Consider the following 25,561-nt stretch of genomic DNA (forward strand, 5'->3'; position numbering starts at 1 on the left):
TCTGGACAAAGCCAGGGCTGTAAGGGCTGAGGTAACCACCACGGCTGCGAGGGGTGAGCCCCTTGCATGAATTTTGTGCATCGGGGCTCTAGGTCATACATACTCTGAAGGAATTTCTCTATGCCTGCAACATGTCTAAAAATCTAGTTTTTGGGGGGAGTGGGGAGGAGATGGGGGGTATTATTTTTGTTTTTCTTCTGGGTAGTTCAACTAAGTCCTAAGTAAAGAAGAGAACCAATAGTAAGTACCCACTAAATACCAGACACATTGTTAAGTACTTTATAGACATAAAAACTCCACAAATACGGTGGCTCATGAGTATGAGGTGACATCTTTCCATCCCCTTTTGTCTCCACCATCCCAAAATGATTCTTCTCAAGAGTGTCTTAAGGGAGCCTTCCCCTGATCTAAAATGGGCAGGATAAAGAAATGGAGATGTTACTGGAACTTTTCAGCTAGAAAATAAAGGGCTTACAATTAAAGGTGGTTGGCACTGGCCCAGAGAGTGACGTCACTTTTGGAGTTGCTTTTGACGTTCACCACCTCTTGACCACACAGCCCCTATCCACCTCCCCTCTGTGCCCTCTGTTGTCTTCAGGCTGATCTCAGACAAAACTGTAAAAGGAGTCCCACTGGCACTAATAATACCCTGCTTCTCCAACACACACACACACACACACACACACACACACACACACGTACATGCACACACACATGCCCTGTAGCGGGTGGAGTGCTACTTCAGTTGCTACTCCTGATTCATCACTCAAGAAAAACAAACAAACAAAACACCAAACAAACAAACAAAAAAACCTCATACATCACCAGGCTGTTCCTTCAGGCCCTGCTCTCAGATCTGGAGCTGATAGACTAATTGGGGCTAATGTGATAATGGGCAATAATGACAGTTACTGTTTTTATCAGACATTTACATTTTAACAAGGCTCTTGGGAAAGACATGATTGAAGAGAGGGAATGGTGGGGAATGTTTAGTGAAGGAAAGGAGGCAGAGGGGCTTTTCGGAGCCTCCCTAAGTGGTATCCCTAACCTCAGAAACCTTCCACACCTGCCTGAGCTCCAAGACCCCACCAAACCCACCCGAACCTCCCCCCCCCAAGTCTTCTCCACCGTCACAAACCTTGGCATTCATGTTGCATTAAACTAGGCAGACAACCAAGAAAAGGAATGTTACTACTGCTCACTCACCTTAACATGACAACCACTTAGTTTTTGTTCGATTTGGCCTTTGCGCATACACAGACTTTTCTTTTTCACACAAGGAACTTCTTGGTTTCAATCACAGAATCTTTGTGTCTTTGCCAAAACTCAATTTCCCTTTCCTCTCCCAGAGAGGAGTTAAAGAAATCTGCTTGGACGCTTAGCTCATGCCAGGCCAGTGGCCAGAAAGACCTGGGAGAAAGTTAATGGTTAGGGGAGGGAACGTTTCCGTGCCAGGAACAGTCCCTCACCTGTGTGCCCTGGGGGCCCAGTGAAGCAGGCCCTTGTCCCACGGGGACTGCATGGGTATTTAAAATCCAAAGACCCTCCCTAGGGGGCTCTTGCCCAAAAGGTGTTTTATTTCTGGTTTCAGCATCTTGGCATTTTCCTCTGTCAATAAATAGTTAAAAAGACCATGTAAGTGTCAGGAGGAAGGAAAGATTCTGGATAACCCACCAACCAGATAGTCAGCTGTTCCACATGAAAGGACTCAGGGGGTCCTCTCTCCTGGGATCCTCCCTTCAACCTTTCTCTCTAGGCTGTTACCTGGGGGTGGGGGAGACGGGCTTTTCAAAGTCCATTGAAATTGCCACTGCCCAACAGGTGATTGTGGTGCCTAAGAAGAGAACCCATGTGTGTGTGGGGGGGGGGGCGGGGGGGGGTACCTAGCTGGGAGTCCCTTTAGAACCTGCTACCTGCATAGCCAGGGCAAAGATCTTGATGCCAAAGCAGAGGAGACTAAATATAAGTTAGTACATGAGACAGATGTCACTCCCCTATCCCATCGTCTCCTCCAGACTTGAATTTCTGCTCACTTTGCTTTTACATTCTCCCTTCCTGATGGGAAGGGAGCGCACAGGTACTTTTCACCTGAAACAGCCGAAAAGAACAGTCACCACCAAATCAATTCCTCACCCATTAATAGGTTGTCTCTCTGCTCCTGAGACACAGGCATAACCTGGTTAGACCTGTTTTGTTTGAACACTAACGTGTGAGTTGGCCAAATGCAAATGAGCCAATGTTTGTAATCCTTTATTTTATTTTTTTAAAGGGCCCGGCAGCCAATCAGAAGAGGAGGAAGTGACTTAGGGAATTCCCGGTTGGTGGCTTATTGCTTAACATCCTACAAAATGATTTAAAATTATTGTCATATGCATTTATCTTCACTCTGATGAGGGCTCAGACGTGATAACAGCCCAGGTTCCCCATCCCCGCAGGAGCTGGCGTGACGGCTGCCGGCCGCCTCCCCTCCATTAGCCACAGCTATTGGATTTCCCACCCAGAATCTTTAGCAAATGAGGTAAGTCCTTATTTTTAAACCTTCTTTGGAATCTGGAATTCAACCACCTGAGTGGAAAGAGAAGCCTGCTGGAATCAGACAGATGAAACTAAAGCAGACTCCCGGAGGCAGCAGGCAGGAAGTAAGCTCCACTCACCTGTGCTTGCCTCACTGGGTCTTAACAGAAGTGTATGTTGGGGGGCAGGTGGGCTGCGTTGGATGTGCGCTGTGAATTCCTTGTATTGAGCCTGGATGTCTAGTCACCGTGAATTTAGAAGCCCCTGGTGTCCCTCTATCTGTGTGACAAAGCCATTTCCCTGGGTTGAATTCTGAACCCAATAGGCAGCTAGCTTGGTGCAGAACTGGTTGGCTCAGTAGATGTTGGGGCTCATGTTCTCACGTTCTAGAGATGTCTGCTGTTGGTAACTTTTCTGACTCGGTTGTAGGAAAAGGCAGAGTCCTTTTTAGTATATTCGGTGGTGGAAGATGGCCGGAAATAAGCAAGGGCGTTCGCATCCACCCCGGGAAAAGTGGCCAGGCAGCCCAGGTAGGCAAGGGCATTGGGGAGAGCTGCTTGCCTAAAAAATGACTTTGCCCAGAAAAAAAAAAATTGGCAAAGAGTTTCGCCATATCACAAGGTGACAAAATAACCTTTTGTGTGTCCCATAATGGACTACTATGGCCACACAGGCAGAACGTGAGTCAGCAGCAACAAACGCCTTCTAAGGCAGGGACTCTTTTTGATTTTGCTTGGACACCATGGAGAAATATTGGCCCCAGGGTGGATGCAGCTGGGAACAGTGAGGAATTCATCTTCTTGTTGGTAAATAACAACACCGAGTTGGGAAGGTGACGTGTTCGCCATCTGCCTTTGGCAAGGTTCAGTATACTCCCGGTATTGAGGGAGTGTGTGTCTTTTTCAGATGAAGTGTACAATTCTGTGAGCCTATGTACACAGGTGTGCGTGCCGGTCACTTACCTTAGAGGCAGGTAGAGAGTGAGTGTGCGGATTCGGAGACTTTCAGACGGAAGGTCTAATTCAGGCATTGATTCTGGAGACACGGGTGTGAGGATGTGGTCAGAGAGAGCCTTTCCCTGTATAAAAGGGCAGCTGGGGATCATGAGTGGACGTGTGCTAATTTCCGAGGTCCAAGGAAGAGCCAGTTTCCAAGAGGAGCGATGAAGTTCTGTTGTTAGGAAGAACTGCACGGAGAAGCAACACTATCCGAAAAGGCTCTCCGGAGATTGTAAGAGTGACATTAATCGCTGCATTTGGAGTTTGGAGAAGGCCCCCTGGTCCTCTTTTGGTGGCCCGGAATCCTGAGACTGTCAAATAACTCGAAAGCCATTTTGTAATCTGAAGTCCTGTAGGATCACGCCACTTCCACGCCAGTGGCTGATGGCTTATGTGGCTAGATATTTTAAAAGTTGGAACCTGGAAACAAGAAATGAGGGTCATTTGGAAGTTTGTAATCACATTTGAAAAAAAATGAATACAATGGAGACAATCCTTTTCCATGATTCCAAAGTATTTTACAAAGGCATGTTTTTTAAAAAAAGTAACTTTGAGGGAACCACTGTGCTGTAAGTTCTCTCGTGTTACTATGTGAGATGGCGGCCCAGACTGGGCCGTCTTAGGGTGGCTATGGATAGGGTGGTGCCTTTGATCCAGGTGCCATATGTACAAAAGAGCTCAAATTCAATGATATATTTTCTTTTTGTGCTAATAAGCTTCTATTTGTTAAATTCAAACAATCCTTTTGGTGACATTTTTATTTCTTTTCAAAAATATATTGTGAGCTCCCCAGCATGGAAATGCCTTGTTCCTTCCTGAACCTCTGAGAAGCCTGGTCCCTTCACACTTCCCATCCTGTGTTAATGCACCCATTCATTCACCAACTTTACCCAGATCCTCTTTCAATGCCTTTCGACTCCCTGAGAGGCTGAGACAAAATGAAAACCGAGAGGTTAAACTATTTGCTCAACTGCATTCAATTCGTGAATTGGAAACTGGAAGGAATTCATAGCAGGTCTCGGGTCAGAATGTGAGTGCTTTGGGTCACCGTTCCCTGCTAGGCAGTGGAATTTAGCTTTTGTGAATCTTGTACTGTTTTATTTCCCCCTCGTACCCCTCACCCGCTCCTCCAAATTAGGGGATTTTAGCCCTGGGCTGTGTTCTTGAGACCATCTTGCTTTTCTGAAAGCCCAGCGCTAAGAGCCTTGTTCAATGTTAAAGCATCAAACACAGACACAGAGATTTATACAAGTTGTTAAAAGGTTATTCGGTCTCCCCCGACCTCAGATGCAGTCATTTCTAAGTCCTTTCAAAGAGAGGTGATTTTCAAAGGCCTCTGGGTGGGGTGACAGCCATGACAGAACCTGCTAACACTGGAGAAGCAATGCCACAGTTTTAAGGAACCAGATACTATAAAGTTGGAACCTGATTTTTTGGTGACACCCTTTTGCTGTGTTTCAGCTCATTTCTCTTGTAAAGATGGCTTTCTGCTAGAATTAAAGTGACAATCACTTCTGTTGTGGGTGGGGCCCTGGTCGGGAGGCATTGACTGCACGGCAGGCTTGGTGTTTAGAGCCCACGTGTTCTCACCCTGGCGTGGTTACTGGGGGTAACCAGCCGAGTGGGTCAGCCGATCGTCATCTGAAGACAGAGTCAGGGTGGCAGCCATATCTCGCCAGTTTTCCCTTAAATCCGTTGGACGACTGCGGAGGTGGGAAAGATAAACTTTATTTAGTGTGTTCTGATGGCAGTTTTAAAAAGATTTTAAATAATATGATTTGTCCTAAGGAACAGGCACTTGTGCTCTTATTAGAAATATGTGACTGCTATGTTTTTATTTAAATTGGACAGGGTGTTAAAGGGCCAGACCATTAAGCTGTGCAGGAAATGAACAGTGTGGTAGGGAGAATGGTGCTAATATTGAATGGGGCGTGTGTTCAAGCTGAACAGCACCGATGTCAGGAAGCGGGAGGAGAAATTTCCATGGGTCCCTCAGAGTTATTTGATAAAAAATGCATTGGACTTCAGAAGGGAAAAAACACACACATTTCTTTAAGAATTGTCCCTGAAGAATTTCAGATTCACCTTGGGAGTGATTGGAGCACAGCGTGGACAGGGGGTGTGCAGGACAGCGCCCAGGACTGGCAGTCAGAAGGCCTGCTTTTCTAGCTCCGGCAAAGCTACGTGCTCGGAGCCACACACTCCACCTCTCTGGAATTTAGTCTCTCATCAGGACAAAGGAGCTTGACTCTGATTGTCTTTAAGATTCATTTCAACCCCTGGAGTCTGATGACCGGGATAGAATGAAAGGTCAGCGGAATCCATTCCAACCCCTAGATTCTGACGACCTTCCTGTGCCTGGAGGTCAACAGGTTTTCCTGGAGTCTGTGAAAGCTGAGAATGGGGTGGAGACACCCTCCCTCTTCAGGATGAGACAGGAAAAAACACCAGTAGGAGCCTTACATGGCTTCCTTGGGGTCTTCAGAATGTTGGCTAAGGGATACAGGTGGAGGTTCCAAGACCGGATACCTGGAGCCTCTATTGGGGTGTTAGAGTCTGTTCCCACGACAGCATCCCATCTTGATCAATCTGCCTCCTGTGTCCAAGGTTGGCGGGAGTGTCGAGGTGGATGAAGCTGACTGTTTTGTGACCACAGGGAGCAGTGGGTGTACATGAGAAGGCACTCTACTGACGTCTTCTATAAAACACCAAAGCCGTCTGTTGGAAAGTGAACATACAGACACTCATGGAGCCACTCAGCTTGCGTGGTGCTGATCAGCTCGCTTGACTGACAGTCCATGGATTATTGGGTAGATTGGATAGACAGGGACTCACTTCTAGAGGACACCCTAGGGGTAGCAGAAGGGGCGCATAATTGGCTGAGCCACTGAGCAGCCAACCTGGGGACGTGGGTGTTCCCAGAGGGCCTCAGCCTATGTCTGCAGCAACCAGGCCTGCACCAGGGTGAAGCAGGGTGGCCCATGTAAAGAGGCTCCCAGGGTTTTAATTGGCCCCGTTTTAAAAGAGACCTGTTGTAAAAATACTCTTTTAAAAATTGATTTCACTAGCACCTAACCACACTCTGTCTCCAGTTTGTTTTACAGGGCCGGGCCCCTTGTTTTTACAGGGCTGGGCCCCTCTTGTAGTTCATTAGATCCACATTATCTTTTTTACTCTCTACAATCTTCTTCCACACCCTGACCCTCAGAGCCCCCTCTCCTTCCTTTCTCAGAAGCATCTTCATCATTATTAAAGTTGTCTGCCTAGTTATTTAAAATCTGGCCAGCATAGGTTCATTCAAAACATGCTTTCTGATGAAAACAAAGCCGAAGACAAAAAGGAGCCCCAATGCCTATGATAGTATTTTGATTATTAGACTAATAGCCCACCTCATTAACCCCACTGTTTTAACACACGGACTTACTTTTACTTTTGTACGACCTTATCTAGATGCACACGTCCTGTGATACTGTTGTAATTGTGGTGAACTTATACTTTCATATTCTGCCCACTCCCCCCTCACTCTGTATTACAGACACAAACAATCTTGGGGGTTAGCCATCATTTACCCAATTGTGGATTTGAGAAATTTCCACCACCCCGCTGGCTCTTTCTCCGCTGGATGTAAACTTCTTCTAACTGTCTGAATAGTCTTTCCTGGAATATGAAGAAGGTCTTCTATTTTTTGCATATGACAAAGGATCTTGGAGAATGTGGCTGTCTTGTAGAGATTACTTTGGGATCCCTCTCAGGACCCTTTTCAATAGTTCCCTTAGTGGAGATAGTGATGTGTTCTGGTGGCTCAGGTAAGTGTGGTCGAAAAGGTGAGGCTGTTTTCAGCCATGTCTGCATGCCGACTACCAACAAGACTTATTTAGTCTTTGCAGTGGGTGTTAGATTTGGCCCAAATCCAGCCTCAGTCTCAATTATGTCCACTTGTGAAATTAGAAGCACCTCAGTCCGATTTTAATTCCACTGGTCAGAAGGTGATGGCTTGAGGAACGCAGATGAAGGGCAGACTTTGCTTGTATATTAAAGGGGCAGGAGGCTATGAGTTTTGGTTGCCTGGAAACAGCTGGAAGGGTACAAAGAACATTAGGGTTAGTCAAAATACCTGGGTTCAAATCTGACCGCACTGTGGGTAGCTGAGTGACTCTGCGTGAGTTATATAAGCCCTAGGATCTAAGTTTCCTTACCTGGGAAATGGGGTTAATGACATCTGCACAGGACTGCTGTCCGGATTAAGTTAGACACAGAATCTGAAAGCACCGAGACAAATGCTTGTGAGTAAATATTTGGTAATATATGGAGTGGAAATTGAGGATAGCGCCTCAGCATGAATCTGTTCAGTGAGTCTCTATTGGGCTGAAGTGTATGAATAATTCTGGGATTTTGTTTTTTGAAATGATTGATGATGGTTCTGCACTGTGACCTTGGGAAAGAAATGCGATAGGTTTTCACTGGGGAAGGGGGGTGGCAGGGAGATGAGCTAAATCATCGTAACTGAGCCTTGTCTCGAGCTGGCTGCAAACCACACCCCATGGGGGTGCGGAAGAGCTGACGGGGGAGAGCACAGCTCGTTCTTATCCCTGTCTCCGGATGGCCGGCAGGCAGGAGCCTCCAGAAGAAACGGACCCCCCTCCAGGCAGTGCACATGACTAACTGCAACTTCACCTGCCACTGCCCACCCCTGCAACTCTGGAGCTTGCTTCCACCACTACTGCCCACTGCAGTGAAGGCATTGCCCTGGGTGCTCCACGGGCTTCAGAAAAAATTCCTTTACTTACTTATTATGGGACCTGCCTCCTGTAGTTTGTTCAAATGAGGCTTCTGGCCACGTGGAAGTGGTTTCTAGAAGCTGTCTGAGTTGAACAAGCAGTCTTTGCTGTTAATAAAACAGGAAGCGTTCCTAATCTGGGATCCGAGGGTCTCTTGGTGTCCATGGAGAGAATCCAGGGAATTTGTGAGCTTGGATGTGAAGAAATTGTTTTTATGTTCAGCAAGCTAACTAGAATTTAACGTTTTCCTGTGACATGAATGTAGGAGAAACTCCGCAGTAGCATGAGCTGTAACTGTGACTGTGACCCGGAGACGGTGCAGGCATGTTCCTGTCACATTGCACTCGTCACAAATTGTCTCCAAATAGTGACATTCAGCACTCCTATATTTCATGGAGGTTATTAGACCCGCACTACATTATCTTAGTTTATGTCTTAATAAAGATGTACATATCTTGTTATATCGCACATTTATTTTAAAAAGTGTTTTGATCATTGTATTTCAATAGAAACTTGCTTTCTACTCTTATGTAATTGATTTTGCCATTTAAAACAATTTTGAGGAGGGGTCCATAGGTCTCATCAGACTTCAAAAATGCGTCTATGTTATAAATCAAGGGTGAGGAACCCCTAATTGAGAGCATTCCCTCGCACAGGGCTAATGAAAAGACTTCTGAGCAGCGTCAGCTAATGGATGGTCTCTGTCAAAACACGAGTATGTGTTTCCCACGCCTTGTTCCTGCCTATGGGGAGCTTTAGAGTTGCGGCGGGACGTCGGCATAATGAGAACAATGGCAACAGCAATAATAATAATGGTGATAACAGCTAACTTTTGCGGAGGGCCTGCTGTAAGCCAGGTGCCTTCATAGGCGCGCTCAATGTCATCTTTCGTTTATCTTTTTATTTTATTTTTTGGTGTCATATTTAGTTTAACTTCCCCAACGACTTCAGGTGGTCATTGGTGGGGCAAAGGTAGACAAGATCCCCCTCCTGTCCCCCATGGTGATAGAGCACTGGTGCAGGTGGAGGCCAAAGTGGGGACCGGCCCCTGGACCAGTCAGTGTCCAGATCTGCAACCTGTGCCGTCACGCAGGGCCCCTCCCTTCGAAAGACACTGTGCTCGGTTTCCTGCCGGTTGTTGCTGCCTTGCAATTCTCAATACACTGTGAACAGGGGCCCTGCGTTTCCCTTTTGCAAATTATGGAGCTGAGCCTGCCTCTGGATGCGGTGAAATTGTTCCAACAGGTGATGGCTCCCGAGGCCGGGACGCTACTGTGGAGAGCCAGCCCCTGCCCCTTCTCCTCTGGCCCGTCTGGCTGAGCGCAGGGGGAAAGCTGAGGCCTGGCCAGCAGGATGCTGTGTGTGTTTTTTGAGTTGGTGCATCTTCTAATGTTGTTTGAGCACCAAAGACTTCCTCTGAATCACCTGGAGGAATGGGAGAACAGCGGGAAAGAATTTGATTCCTTGGAAAACCTTTCTGGTGAGGAGTTACTTGCCTTGCAGATGATTCTCCCGCCCCCGCCCCCACCCCGCCCAAGATTTTAAAATAATTTAAAAGTTTTTTCAATTACAGTTGACATACAATATTATATTAGTTTCAGGCGTACAACATAGTGGTTAGACATTTATATACCTTACAAAGTGACCCCCCCCTCAGTAAGTCTAGTACTCACTTGACACCATGCACAGTTATGACAATATTATTGACTCTCCTCCTTTTGCATTTTTTATTTCCCAGAGGGTTTACTGCCTAGACCAGTGAGCTGGGAGAGGCAGAGTAAAGTGTGTTCCGGAAGGGAAAATGGGACACAGTGAGCCAAGTCTATCCTTCTTGTGTGAAGGCACTAAAAAGAAACTTGAGCTTTCTTGCTGTCATTTAGTGATTATTGGTACAAAAGAAAACACACACCCCAATTCTTCTAAATAGGATATCTGCTGATCTGTGAGGAAAAATTCAGATATTGCCCTAGCCAGTTTGGCTCAGTGGATAGAGCGTTAGCCTGTGGACCAAGGGGTCCTGGGTTCGATTCCAGTCAAGGGCATGTGCCTTGGTTTCAGATTCCTCCCCCACTTGGGCCCTAGTCAGGGCTTGTGCAGGAGGCAACCAATCGATGTGTTTCTTTCACATTGATGTTTCTCTCTGTCTTCCCCTCTCTCTTCCACTCTCCCTAAACATCAATAGAAAAATATCCTCGGGTGAGGATTAAAAAAAAAAAAGAAAAGAAAGGAAAACTCAAATATTATTTGCTTCCTAAACTGCAAAGATGATCATGGAATACGCCTGGTGAGGTTCTAAGTTTTTACAAACTGTTCCAAGGTTTCAAACAGGGTGGACTCGGTGGAGGAGGATTGGAGTGATGGATTATTTATTCAGGCTCCTAGAATGACATAGCCACGGTCTTTCTCTCGTCGCTGTGATGTCCACAACACGGCAGGTCTGTCATCAGGACCCGTGGCAACTCAGACATCAGATGCTTTTCCAAAGAAGCCCTAGTTCCCCCTTAATTTTTCAGTAACAATACCTGCTCTTTGGTCATGGCTAAGAAGTCAGAGGCGGCTGCAGGCAGCTAAGCCCAACCCCTGCGTCAATCAGGGGCCTTCAGCAGGAAGCCAGGCTGAAGTTTTGATGGACGGGTGTGAGTGGCCATGAAACAGTGCTCCTGTAGCGCCCACACTGATGTATGCTGGGGGGAACTTTTTTTTTTAAATATATTTTATTGATTTTTTACAGAGAGAAAGGGAGAGGGATAGAGAGTTAGAAACATCGATGAGAGAGAAACATCGATCAGCTGCCTCCTGCACACTCCCCACTGGGATGTGCCCGCAACCAAGGTAGGTGCCCTTGACCGGAATCGAACCTGGAACCCTTGAGTCCGCAGGCCGATGCTCTATCCGCTGAGCCAAACCGGTTAGGGCTGGAGGGAACTTTTATACCAGGGCACAAGGATGATTAGTATGCCTCCTCCTCACATGTAGGGGGAAAATTATAGGAGCTGTACTTGAAGGAATCTCAACTTCCAAAATAAAAGTATGAAATGCTAAGAGACATTCCCCCCCCCCTCTTTAGAAATATAAGAATTCGTTTTCAAAGCTACAAAGAATTATGTGGCCCTCCCCCCTCCGATATATTTATGATAATAAATCCAGTTCATTTACTAGCTCTGTGTCTTTGGGCAAGTTGCTTAGCCTCTCTGTGCCTCCTCATCTATAAAATGAATAATATTAGTACCGATGTCCAGGGTTATTGCAAGGAGTCAATGAGGTCATTCCTGTCAAGCCTAGCTCAATTCCTACCACACCGAGAATGCTCAGTAAATATGAACTGTCATCACTGTCATAGTTTGAGTTGTTGTTTTGTAATTATACAGTCTTTGAGATTCCAAATTAGTGGCTGTTGACCTTTCCTTAGATAGAGTGTCTTGATCTTTTCTTGGGACGAAACATGAATCTTAAAATGGTCAAATCCATGATCCCAGTCCATCCCAGCCCCTCCCTGACTCCAATCCTCCACTCTCACCTCCCTCCACCCTTTCTGCATTCCTACGCGGTTGATCTTATTTATTTTTCAGTCGACTGAGGGTGTTGTTAAATCTTTTCTTTTTCGGGCTGCCCGATTTGGTTCTGAGGCACTCCACTCCCTACCCTGCTCATGACAAGAATGCTTGGGAATGCTCAGCCAGCCACATCCCTCCCCTGTTGGAACACCCTGTTCTTAACGCTCCTTGAGAAGCGGTGTTTCTGAGGCCCTTCCCACTGCCCTGACCCCCCACTGAGCCAGTGGTCTGGTGGTAATGAAGGTCAAGGGCACAGAGACAGCTGGGGAAGGTGGTCACCTAGGGAAACATCGTGCGTTGCCCACGCCCTGTGCTTTCTTCTCGAAGCTTAAAAAGAGATGTTAAGAGGCTTCTGCTCTCTGGGTGATGATGCCATTGCTTAATTGGTGTTGTCATGATCTCCATTTGAATGATTTGTTTAGCTCTCTGTGGCCCTTTTTGGCTTGAGCTCATCATGTGATATTGACAAAGTGATGAGAAATGAGAGTGTGATGATGCTCGGATTAATGCAGAAATCACACCTTGAGCTTAGGTCCTTTCTACCTGGGACGTGGGACCTCAAGTCACTTGGCAGGACATGGGTGAGTCTGCACAGCCCGCCTTTGAGGTAGGTATGGGTAACTTCATTTCCCCAGTGGGAAAGCTATGGTCTGGGGACTGGGGTTTTCAAATTATACTGTTTGCCCAGGGCTGGACATAGGAAGTCTGTGGGAGAGGCCAGACTGCGTTCAGGCACTCCCAGGCTCTGTTTCAGGAGGTAACCTGCAGACCACACCTACTCCCAGGACCATATTGACTTTCGGAAGTCGACAATTTGGAGGAGTGTGGTTTGGTTTTGATCCTATCCCAGCAGCCCCTTCTCTGCCCATGTTAATCTGATTCATGATCTTACCCTGGGCTGGCTGGAGGCTGGCCATGTCATTCTGCAGATCTTGGACACCCCTCAGCGCCACCACGGAGCCAGCCAATGGAAAAGTACAGTGTCTTCTGGCCTCTAGGCCCGACCAGCTCTGGCTGGCCTACCTGATTCCCTCTTACTTCCGAGGGAGTGGGAGGGTAGCATCTGAACTGAAAATGCAGGGTTTTGTGTGTGTGTTGGGTTTTTTTTGTGTGTGTTTTTTTTATTTTGGTTTTTATAGGAAAAACAAATTGGCATGAATGCTCAGTCAAACCAGCTCAGGCTGTTTGGGCAGATGCCTTTCTTTGCTTTTTTTTTTCCTGTTTATTTTCCAACAAATCAATGCTTAACTGGTTGTTATCGGAGCAGAGCAACAGGTGCAAAAAAATAACTCTGCTGCCAACTCAAATGAAAAGGTACGGCTTATACCCTCTGGGGGGTATTCCGAAGATAACAGAAGCCCCTGCCAGCACCCGAATTCACTGCTCTGTTTACGGTGGGTTTCATGTTAACAACCTGCTCCTAACCCTCCTACACATAAACACGCCATTGTCTCGGGGAGAGACATTCAGCCATCCAGACAACCGACGGCTTTATTCTGCCCCAGTGGTGATTGGTTTTGGCTGAGGCTGCTCTGTGAAGCTCAGGGGCCTTACCCTGCCTGCCAACTTGATGACTGCGTAAGGCTTTCCTTGTGAAGGCAAGGGCATGGGGTTGCCGGAGAGAAGAGGATCGGTCCTGCTTTTAAACGTAGTTCAAGTTCTTTTCAAGGTTGGTCATTTCCAAATGCCAGAGAAGGTTGTCTGTCTCTCTCTGCTCTTGCTCCCCTCTGTCCCCAACCAGAGGTGGGGACTGAGCTCAGATGACTTTGGAGAGAGCTACCATTGTTTTGGAAGTGCTGTGCTTGCTGAATAGTCTACCGGGGGAGGATAGCGTCTGTGTTTTGTACCCAGCACCCAGCATAGTGCCCAGCATCTAGTAGACACTATATGTATACAGATGTTATTATTTATGGAAATGGATAAATACTTATAGTAGCATGACAAGACTTTCTTGATGATCATTTCTCTCCCCTGAAGTTTAAAAGGCTGAGACCCCAATTTTCCTGGATATGAGGCCTCAAATCCAGGGTGGTTAAGTAACCTTTTGAAAGGCTAAGGTGGGGGTGGGATCAGGTAAGGGGTGACTCAGCCAGCCACGAGATTCTCTTCGTAGGAGGAACCATCATAAAAATCCTCTGCAAATGCTGTGCTCTGGGGCCGGGTTTGTTTGTTCAGGCTTCAGAGACTCATGCTCATACGCAGCTGAGCCCTGCTGAATTTCCCAGCTAGGTGGTACCGGGCATTGGGACCTGCTTTGGGTCAAGTTGACAGACAACGTGGTGATAGAATCACACAGACAGATTGGAGGTTAAGTTCTCCGGAGTGAAAGTGTAGTCTCTGACTTTTTCAAGGATTTCCTGGCATTTATGGATGTTTCCTTCAAGACTGAGATCTCCTTATTGTGGGAAATGAGGGAAGGCAAGTAAGTGAACCTATGACCAGAAGTTCTTACCCATGAGAGGGCTTAAGCATTGGTGAAGGGAGGTTGGTAAAAATGCAGGTCCTGATTCTGAGATCATGGGTAAGATCCCAGGAAACTTCAAGTTTAACTCCTCCTCAGGTGATGAGGATGCAGGTGGTCTATTGAAATACCTGTGTGGCCTCTTAGCTAAGCAGGAAAGTAAGGTCATAAGGGTCATCCTAGATACAACAGTCCCTCTGCCTCTCCAAAGACCTATGAGAGCCTTTGGTTATAATAAGAGGTGAGGCCTCTTTTTTTTTGTTTTGTTTTGCTATACTTTCTTTACTTTGGGATCATTTGGCTTTGGAACAGAGAAAGAGGGTTAGTGGGAAGACAGATTGAAGTTCAGGAAAATTTGCTGAATTCTTCACTTCATTGCCAAACAGAGGTCCAGGGTGACCTTGCTGAATGCGTGGCTCCCACATCAACTGCTGAAGGAGAGGGCCAGCGGGGCCCTTCTGGTGTCCCTGTAGGGGAACAAGGCAACAAGGCCAAATAAGAGAGAAGAAGAGAATCTCTCAGGCCTTCTCTTGTCGGTTGGAATAAAGGTGTCTCCCAACCCCGACTCCACTAAAAAGTCTTCTTTAAATTTCAATCCAGCTTGAGTGCAAGAGAGAATTCTTAAAGATCCTTGGTGTCCATAGACCTGTAGGGGTCAATGGAAGGTCTTTGGAAAGCCCAGGCCCCACAGAATACATGCAAAACCAGGTGTGGACGTGCAGTTTTGGTAAAAGGGAAGAGCCTGGCTTCTACTGAGATCTTGAAAGGCGCTGTGACCTTTAGATTCAAAGCTTGCCTTATTCTTCTGTTTGTTACATCTGAATGGGACTGATAAAGGCTCCGGAGGCCATGTACGGTCATCTTGTCTTTCAATCAACTTCAGCGCTTGTCTGCTGTCAGTATCTTCGTCTTGTCTGAGTCTGGCACCATGAATGATAAAGATCAGCATAATATGTATATTTATTTCCAAATGGCTTACAGTCAGTAAAGTGTATCTATAATGGATCAACACTTGGCCTCCCAAATCTGCATCATTGCTCACGAAAACGCTTGAAAGCCCAGGAATAGTACTTCAGATGTTGCCCCTGGGAGCATGAAATGTCTGCTTCAGAACACATTACAGGGTTATGAAATTACCTGTGATGTCATCCCGAGAGGATCAAATACATTCCCCAGGCTTGATTCACATTTTGATTCACTTGAAAAACATGAATTTTGCCTGTATTGCATTCAGCGAGACTTCGCACGTACGTGAATTTTCTTCCCTCCTGGTTGGGAGTGTAGTTCCTTTGAAATGACAGTCATACTGAAACGGGAAGTCAGGACACTGTTGCAACATCCGTAAGGCAAAGACTTGGACTTCACCTGCTGGCAACTGATTAAGGACCGAGAATGGTCTGGAGATTGTTGTCATTGCCACAGCAGTTGTTCAAATGCCTACTTGCTCTTCTGGCTGGAGGAGTAAAATTACCCAGTTTCGTGGCAATTTGGGGATGGTGTGGTTGAATGAATACAAGAGCTGGGACGACGGCAGACCATGGCTTTGATTCCAGTCCCCTGGGGCTGGGGACAGAGAATACAGGCACAAGCCCTGCTTCAAGTCTGCTCTGTGGCCCTTAGTGCCCCCAGTCTGTCTTAGCCTTGCAGCAGGACCAAACTGTGCTTTTTGGCCTGAGGTCTCATTCAGGTAAAGCACAAATAATTATGGACCAGTTTAATTCCAAAATATAAAAGAAAATGACTTTATAGAGTCATAGAGAAAGTATTTTGCCAGGATATGGCAAAAGTTGTGAGTACCTAAAGCACAGAGTTTATTCCTGTATTATTATTATTTATTAATTATTGTATTGTTTTCCATACGAACAACTAAACCTACACTTGCCCTATCCTGTGTGTATGTGTGTATACACGTATGTGTATATGTATGCCTGTAAGTGTGTACCTATGTATATGTGCATAGTTCTGCTTTAATGGCTAAAAAAGTATCATGGATGAAACTGTCCCAGCTTTGGAACCACTAGCATATTCCTGCCTAAGCATATTGTAGGAGAGGCAAAATGAAGGCAGCTTCCTATTCTTTCATCCTGAAAGGAGCTCTTGGATATACTAGAATGTGAGACGGTCTGAGATTGCTCTGGCAAAAGGGAAAGAGGGTCTCAATCAGGGTCCTGCATGATTGATGGGCCAGAGAATTTTATCACCTTGGAGAAGTGTGGTAAAGGCGTGCGGCCCCAAATGGCACAGGGAGAATGCATGACTATGTATGGAAGGGTGTGAGGATGAGCTGAGGGCAACATTCTTCTCTGGGAAATACCTTCTTCTCAGCAGAAAGTGGCTAAATTCCCAGGGTTTGTTACTAGACAGTCCAAGATTAAATTCTCTTCTAGCTCCAATTCTTGCTAAGCTGTGCAACCTTGGACAAGTTACCTAACTTCTCTGAGCCTCAGATTGGCCATCTGTGAAATAACTGAATATTAGCCTTATGGAGTTATTGTCTCGACTACATTTAAAACTATTAACAAAGAGCTGGCACATTTTAAGTGTCCAGTAAGCCCTAGATACTTTAATGTAATCTATTATAATAAAAGCATAAGATGCTAATTAGACTGGACAGCTGAACGACCTTCCAGATGTCATTCCGGACGTCCTTTCAGACGAAGCCACCATGGTGGGAACCAAGGCAGTAGCAGTTAGGGGCGACCAGGCAGGCAGGCAGAGTGGTTAGGGGCAATCAGGCAGGCAGGCAGAGGCAGTTAGGGGTGATCAGACAGGCAGGCAGGTGAGCCATTAGGAGCCAGTGGTCCCAGATTACGAGAGGAATGTCCCGGATTGTGAGAGGGTGCAGGCCGGGCTGTGGTACCCTACCATGCATGAATTTCATGCACTGGGCCTATAGTAATAATGATAATTATCATTATTTTTATAGCATTCAGTCCCAGATCTCAGTAACCCCACCATGGAGCAAAAGACATTCCCTCCAGCTGAACAAGCCCAGCTGGGCTGTATTTGTCTTTGCTGGGAGGTTCTCTCTCGGCATTTAAGAGGAAAAGCCTGTTGAGCAATCCTTGGCCTTGATAGGAGTCCTGAGTCTGGACATAGCCTCCTGGGTTCTGGGGTACATGGCCCCAGCTCCCTGCCAGAGTCCGAGTGGTGCCTCCTTCCTCTTGCTTTCTTGTCTCTATTTGCTCCAATCCCAGACCCTATGCTTTGTGGTGACTGAGCATTCCTCATGCGAAGGGGCCCTGTGGGTAAAAGGAGCCCTGTGGCCACTCTCTGGCAGGAGCTCCCATTTAGACATGATGCTCTCCTTTGCACCTGTACACCAGCTGTGGTGTGGGAGTGCAACGCAGAGCGATACCCGGGGTCTGTGGAGGTGTGCCCTCCCACTGCTCCTGGCAGCCTCGGGCACAGTGGGAGGAATGGGGGCAGGAGGAATGGCTTTCAGTCCCCCAGGCAGGCACCATGCCCACAGGGGCATAGCACGGCTTCTGTGAGCAATGGCTGAGAGATGCTGCTCATAGCTCGGCCTAATGGTGCATCCACATAGCAGCCGGAATGGGGGGTGAGGAGGCGGAAAATCCAGCTCTAGGCTCCATGGTGCCAGCTAGTAGATGGTGTAGATGGAAGAGGCTACAGGCCTTGCTTGAAATTAACTTGGCCCTCAATTTCCTCCTTGGATATTCAACAAAATAGTAACAACACAACAAATAACAAGTATTATGATAAGAACCAGCTAACATTGACAAGTGCTTACTATGCATCAAACACTTCTCTATGCATTTTACAGTATCCTCTCATTTTATCTTTCAACAACCCTTTTCATATCTTCTTTGTTTTGTAAATGAGGAAGCTAAGGCCCAGAGAAGTTGAATTCCTTGTCCAAACTTGCCCCTTCAGCAAATTGGCAAAGCCAGGCAGGATTTGAACTGTGGCTCTTTGACTCCTGAGTCGGGGGGATGGGGGGTAACCATTATACTATCCTGCCTCTGAAGAGTCCGCTCTGGCTCCAAGGATGTTTCCAACTCCAACCAACACAGTTTAAGGAGACTCAGGGACAGGCCTTGTGACAATCACTAACATTTCCTGGCACTTGCCATGTACGAGATGACATGCCGAGGATTTTACAGACATTCTCGTTGAATCTGCACATCAACTCCATCCCCTCCCTGCTTTTTGTCATATGGGGAAACTGAGGCTTTAGAGAGGGTAGTACTTCCCTAAGGTCAACACAGCCAGCTGGCTGGCGGAATTGAGATTTCCACCCTCGCTTTCCACCCTCACTTCCAATCTGACGCATGAGCTCTGACTCTGCCCTGAGAAACACAGCGACACTGGGCTGGTGTGAAGCTCCTCTCACCTGGAATTTGTCCTTTCAATTCAGATGCCAGTGAGCTCCCGTCTCTGTGGCCAGGCTCACCCTCTCCCATGTGTGCCACTGAGCTGCGGGCAAAATGTGAGACTCTGAAACGTTAGGGTCACGCCAAGTGTTGCGGTCCCTGCCCCCCAGGAGTGGGGGTGGTAGAGCTGGGGCCAGAAGGGACTCTAACTTTGATGAAGACCTAGAAGAGGTGTGGGCACAGGGTGGTGGGTTGTCTCCATGTGTGGGTGGCACAGAAGCAACTTGGGGCTGTGTGGGAATTTGTGTTCAACCTGAAACTGCCCATTAATGAAGTGGGGAGCAGAGAGTGGCCTCGCTCTCCCACCACCACACAGGCAGGGGCCACCCCAGCACAGCACAGCGCTGCTTTGGCAAAAACGAGTTTTGGGTTGGCCAAGCCCTCCTGGCCCGTCGTCATTTGCAGGGTGGCTGCTGCCTAAGAGGTCCTGGCTGGAAGCCTGGTGTGAGGTTCCCATCCATACATACTCTAGTCTACTGGGCAGGAGCATGGCTCCTCCTCTTCCAAGAAATTGTGCATGTCTGTCTCCAAAAGTGTCCGTCTTAGAAGCTGTTGCACGGAGGTAACGTCTTGGTCAGTGTGAAAGTTTGGATGATGAATGGGAGTCTGGAGCCAAATACTGCTCCTCCCATTTTTCTTATATGTGAAGGGGGATAAGAGAATGGAGATGAAACCCCCCCTGGATAACCTACCTTCCATTTCAGTCCTTGGGTTTGAAATGCAATTTACAGTTTGTGTGTGTGTGTGTGTGTGTGTGTGTGTGTGTGTGTGTGTAATTTTTAGTAGCCCAAGCAACAATTTATGCTATATTTCCAGAATGCCACCTGGGAATAGACAAAGTTGGCCTTGATACCCAGTGCATTTTCTTAAACCTCCACTTAGGACGCCATTACTTGGATTACTTGGTTTGGGCCAGGCACTGTACTGGGGCCTTACTGTCCCCTATCTCATTTCATCCTCCCACAAGCCTAGTGGTAGGTAGTAATGCCATGTCTGTTTCCCAGGAGAGAATAGAGACACTCACAAAGGGTAGAGGACAGGCCAAGGTCATCACACTAGGAAGATCAAAGTCAGAGCTGTCACTGCCATAGGCTCTACTTTTAATCCGGTGTTCTCAGCTGGGGATGATTTAGCTTTAGGGGACATTTTGGGGGGTTGGGGATGCTACTAGATTCTAGAGGCCAGGGATGCAGCTAGACATCCTGTAATGCACAGCATGATCCTGCAACAAAGAACCACCCCAGCCCAAAACATCAGTCATGCAGAGGCTGAAAAATGCTGCTTTTCACCTACTGCACATGACTGAGGACCACCTCCCAGAATTCCCCCTTGAGCTAGAGATGAGGAGGGGTGAGTCCTTTCTCCAGCTTGCTTTTGACTCGAAGGGTGGAGTCAGCCTTACTTTAGGCTCTGAATTTACTTCTTCAGTCCTGGAAAAAGTAAAGTGTGTTAGAGCAATATCTTGAGAATGGATGTTTAAAGAAAGGAAAGGAAACTGATTTTTATTGGGGGCACGTGTGCTGGTGCTGGGTTAGACTCCTTTAAACCCATTAGACTACTTATCCTTCAAAGCAGTCCTAGGCTTAAGGGACATCAATGTTTTCCCTGACTCCCCCTTTTAAACTAGGGAAGAAATAAGTTAACATACTCAAAGTCACCTGGCTCAGAATGGAGCCTGAATTCTACCCCAGGTTTCAAAGATCCCAAGTCTCCACCTCACATCCTAGATGCTTTGCTGTTTTTTTTGTGTGTTTTTTTTAAATTTTTTCTTTTGGTAGAAAACAATAAAAGCGATGATGAAGGTAAAGTAGGAAGCTTAAAGAAGGACATTAAACGATCCCCTTACTTTTAAATGAAAAACATTGCTTTTCATACCCCATAAAGGAATCACAAGGTACCACAGAAATTCTGTATTAGTAAATGGGAGTGTGGGTGGGTTGGTTATAATAATGCTTAAAAAAAATAAATTTCAAGGCACATTTATTATCCATGATCTCATTTGATCTCCACAACAGTCCTTGAGGCTGTTGGGGTGCAAATGCCCTCGTTTTACACCTGAAGGACTAGGCCCTGGGCTGGGGGATGGAGGGAGGGGGTAGGGCTTGGTGAAAGGCCTTCAGCTGTGTGAGCCCGGGGCCTTCCGTGCCCACTCCAGGGGCACTGTCCCTGCAGTGACATGCTGGACTAGAGACACTGACCTCCTTTTCTCACAAGCCTGGGTGAAGCTCAAGTGAACTCTGACTCACTAAGGATTAAGTCACATAAACTCTTTTATGAGTAGTAACCATTTACTGCGCCCTGTAAAAAAGGGGCCCTCGCTATGCTGGCTGCTTTCCCTACGAAAGGGGGTGCCAGCTGGGAGCAGTGCTCATGCATGCCAGCCTCTTGGGGGGGGGGGGGAGGTGGTGATGGGCAGCTGCGACCTTGTAGCCCTCAAGGTTCTTCTGTGGGTTGAGGAGTTCTGGATGCCGCCCGAAGGTCATGGCAAGAAATGATGTCTGCCCTGAGGAAAGGGGCTGGTGGGCACCAGATCTCCAGGGGAGAACTGGTCCACGTTGTCCTGTGACATTCATTGAATTCTTTTTTTGCTGCCCGCTAAGTTCTCTCCGGGCACGGCCTCAATGGCCTCCTAGGACTTTGAGTGTGGGGTTGTTCCCATTTTGCAGGTGGAGAAAGTGAACATCAGAAAGTGTTTGGCTAAAGAGACTTGGAAGCGGCTCAAGGTCAGGCACAGTAACCGGGGGAACGAGGATCTGAGCCTGCGTCTCCCCAGCTCCCAAACCCCGGAGTTTAGCCCTTACATCACCCTGCCTCCTGGGGTTTTCTTTTGGGAAGTGGTGACAGGTCTGAGCCAACCAAGGAGGTAACTCAGAATTGGCCAGGGCAGGTCTCGCTTCCACTGAAATGGCCACTTAGAAACAGCCCTGCAGGCAGATCCTTGTGAAATAATAGTTTCAGGGAAGGCTTCCCTGCCCATCCCCCCAGCCTGGAGGGCCTATTCCTCCCTGCAGATGGGCTGGGCTCTGAGCTTCAGCCCTTTCAGGGTTAAACAGTAACCTTTTTACTGCTTGTGGTTGAGCACATTTTGGTGAGGAACAAGCCCGGCCTTGAGCAAACAGGAGACCGGCCATGCCCCTTCCCTTCCCCAGCCACCCTTCTGGGGACTGAGAGGTTTTCTTTTGCCTTGAAGTCCCTCACCTGATTTCTTAGCTTTACGGAGATTGTTCTAAAAAGTTGGATGGGAAAAGGCCCAGTTATTGTGGAAAAGGGAAAGCTTTCAGTTGTTTTTTTGTTTGCTTGTTTTTCCTTCTCTGAGGGTAAGAATCAAAGAGGTTTCTGTAAGGGAACTTAAAAAGCAATTTGGTCGCCCTGGCCAGGGTGGCTCAGTTGGTTGAGCGTCATCCTGTGTAAGGAAAGGGCTCTGTTTCGATTCCCAGTCAGGGCACATGCCCAGGTTGTGGGTTCAATCCCTGGTCAGGGTGTGTGCGGGAGACAACGGATTGATGTTTCTCTCTCTGAGTCTTTCCCTCTCCCTTCTTCTCTCTCTAAAAAGCAATAACATATTTTTAAAAAATCAATTTAGTCACTTTCTTTAGGTGTTTGCGTCAGAGAACTGAAACCCATGGCTGTTTCTGGTTCAGGTTATCCAAAAAGATTGCGCCTCTCCTCATAGTGACACCTTCATGGAGCCGTGTCCTATTTTGTGCCAAGTGCTTAAGGTGTAGGAACTAATTTAATCTCCAATCAAGGCCCGTTCTCATCTTCTACATAGACTGGATTCAGGCCCAATTTCTGCCAAACAACTGTGATGACGATAAGAACAGGCTCAGATCTATTTAGTTATAATCATCATAAAGGTTTCTGTCTAACCTAATTAACTCCTCATCACTCCTCTGTCCCTAGTACCTAAGACAATGCCCAGACTATTATAGGGCTGATACATTTTTGTTGAATAAATGAATACACGAATGATTTTGTATTCCTTTTCCAGGCCCCCCCCCCCGCCCCCCAGGCCCTCCACAGAACCAAAGGAGCGGTGGCTAAATCAGAGCAAGGGGTTTTCTGGGCTGGAACCACTCTGGGTGGGCACTTTGATCCTGGGGGACACTTAAGGATACAAGATCTTCCCCCCCCCAAACAGGCAGAACATTTTCCATGATCTGCTGCTATGAAGCTGGCTCCCTGTCCCTACCCCAACATTTAGGGAGTGCAGGTTCCCTTCCAGATCCCAGTAAGGGTCAAGCACCTCTGGAACCTGGCTGATCTCCTTTTGAATGACTGAGCATTCATTCATTCGCATGGGGCTGAGGTCTGAAGGTGGAAGGTTGCCTGGCTTGGGGTGAGAACATGATAGATGCTGGAGAAGTGAAGAAGTATTTTCAAAGTGTAAAATTTGTACATTGTTTAACAAATTCAAGCAAGCCCATGGAAGACAGGCTCTTCTCCTAGGCCCTTTACTGAGAAAATGAGCCCTCAGACTGAAAAAGTCACCGCTCGGTCACTTTCGGAGCTTATGATAGTCTAAGAGGAGAGAGAAAGCTGGTCAGAATTCGTATTGGGAAGGCAGGGGAGGGGCAGTATCTTGTCAGGGAAACCAATGGATTCCTGATGTTATCATGCAGCCAGATGCTAGAGGAGCTCTGGATGAAATATGACCGAGGCCCTCTGACCCCTGCCCACCCGTGGCAGATACACTTGCTGGGTGCCCGGGTGAGGGCCTGCCTGGTGGGCTAGGACTCCCACGCAGGTGCCAGGTCTGTGCCTCTACCAGCTTGGATTTTCATTGTTTGCAATTCCACTTTAAACAAAATCTCTTTGGCATTTTCACTATTGTTAAAAAAAAAAAAAAAAAAAAGGCTTGGCTTCTGGCCAGACGCGCCCGGTGAGCAGGTATTGCGTTTTCCCTTCGCTTCACTCCCGATCGGAGATTATTCATTTATGAATGGGCGGCTGTAAAAACTTGCCTCGTGCATATGAAAACTGAACCTGGGAATTTTTAATTGCCAGTGAGTTTTGCTTTTACGGAAAGGGCCGTAGCAATAGGCTTTGGAGGCCATGGTGGGAAGGGCAAATTCTTTTTCCCTTTCCTCCTAAATTAACTCTCTGACCTGTACTCTCCGGTGACGTTTGTCCAAGAGGCACTGACTGAACAGGTTGTGTGATCGCCTTACAGATCATGATTCTGGAAGGAAGTGGTGTGATGAATCTCAACCCCAGCAACAACCTCCTCCACCAGCAGCCCACCTGGACAGACAGCTACCCCATGTGCAATGGTAAGCCCCTCCCTGCCCCCCTCCTGTGGGTGCTGAGTCTCAGGGGGGTTTTGCTTCGCTTTTATGAGGCTTCGTTTTCCAACTTAAGGTATGAGATGCGGCAGGAGATGTGAGGAACCGCGGGGACGGGGGAAAGTCTTCGTGCTGGAGTTCTCTCTAGGCCCCCGGTGCTGCAGGCTGAAGCCCACTTGATAGATGTCATGGTTTCCTCCCAAGATTCAAGGTTCTGGGTGGGCAGCCTGGCAGATAGGGTTGGAGAGGAGATGCCCAAAGGGAAGGCCGCCTGTTGAAACTTTTAACAGTATTTGGCTTAGGATATCCAGATAGGATAGGAGAGAAAGGCGTGTGTGTGTGTGTGTGTGTGTGTGTGTGTGTGTGTGTGTGTTGCACGGAAGCATGGAATTCGAGGAGGAGAGGGTTTAGCGGCTTCAACTTTTTATTTCATGCTCCAGTGACCTACCTTTGTCAGGGGAGAAGACACTTGCCAGGAGACCATGGGCCCCCCTTTGGTGCTTTAATCTAGAACCTATTGATTAGAAGAGGGAGGGGTTGGTGGTGGGGCTTAGAGAGGGTTTGGTGACCAAGCCCGTGGCTTACTGTAGAAGCGAAACTGAATAAAGTGGTTGCTGAATCAGGGCCCCACACCCCGTGTGAAGGCATTCAGTTGGGGCAGACTGCTGGGCGGTGAACTGCGGGGCTTTAAGGAGCTCTGAGTCTTCTACCCCCGCACCTGCTGCTGATCTCCACTCCAGAGGCTGCTCCGACTCCCCTAAAAAATGGAAAAGGCCTGTTGTGAGCAGAGTCCGAGGAGGAGTGGGAGGATAATCGAAGGATTATGCTCTCCAATTGCAGCTGGTCCATGTGCAGCTCTGTCTCTTAACACGGAACCCCAGCCAAACATGGTTGAAAGCGTGCACAGGTGACCTTCCCTTGCATGGTCACCTGGCCCACCACACTGCTGCCTTTTCTGGGCAGTGTCGTTTTCTGTTGCTGTGGGACCTCCAAGGAGGACTCTAAATAGAGCAGGAAGGGTCTTCAGACTGGACCCTCCATTAAACGGCATTTTTCCTGTTTGCTTAGTTGAAAGCTGGGGCCATTTGTTCAGCAGGGAGTAGAATGTAGGTGCTGCTTCTATTTCTTAATTTCCAGAGGCCTCCCAGAAGGCCCAGCTCCTGGTCATGATTGATGGGGTGGGGGAAGTCCTTTGAAAGACCGAGAAGAGCTGAACTCTTAGGAATCTAAAATTTCAGGAATCTGACCAGTCCACTGGCTGATGGGGAGAATTTTCCAGGCAATTTCATATAAAAGTCTCTGGTGCTTTGAAGTTCCGACAAGATGCACTGTCAGGAGCGATCCTTTCATCTGGGTCATGTGCAGTTGAGAGAAGAAATTACTGCAGGCAGGTTGTTGGGTTATTGAGAGCGACTGCCTCTTGTTTGCACTCCCAGAGCTGCACTGTCATAACAACACAATTATTTTATTCTATTTATTTTTTAAAAAATATATATTTTATTGATTTTTTACAGAGAGGAAGGGAGAGGGATAGAGAGTTAGAAACATCGATGAGAGAGAAACATCAATCAGCT

General features: G+C 47.4%; 1 protein-coding gene across 6 annotated transcripts in view; it reads left to right on the top strand.

Moving 5' to 3' along the window:
* The first annotated feature begins 2,373 nt into the window (after positions 1 to 2,373).
* Positions 2,374 to 25,561, top strand: part of EHF (ETS homologous factor) — a 42,465-nt gene continuing 19,277 nt past the window's right edge. For 3 of the 6 annotated variants that reach the window (XM_006098072.3, XM_006098073.3, XM_014463749.2), the window contains exons 1-2: positions 2,505 to 2,639; positions 23,876 to 23,975. In XM_006098072.3, the coding sequence (XP_006098134.1) occupies positions 2,601 to 2,639; positions 23,876 to 23,975 (139 nt within the window). In that variant the 5' untranslated portion in view covers positions 2,505 to 2,600. Of the gene's footprint in view, positions 2,640 to 13,217; positions 13,239 to 23,838; positions 23,976 to 25,561 lie in introns of those variants that run through there. The other 3 variants (XM_006098074.3, XM_023761811.1, XM_023761812.1) reach the window with 3 other exon arrangements.

Source organism: Myotis lucifugus, unplaced genomic scaffold (genome assembly GCF_000147115.1).
Source record: "Myotis lucifugus unplaced genomic scaffold, Myoluc2.0 scaffold_218, whole genome shotgun sequence".
In the NCBI taxonomy this organism is placed as follows: Eukaryota; Metazoa; Chordata; class Mammalia; order Chiroptera; family Vespertilionidae; genus Myotis; species Myotis lucifugus.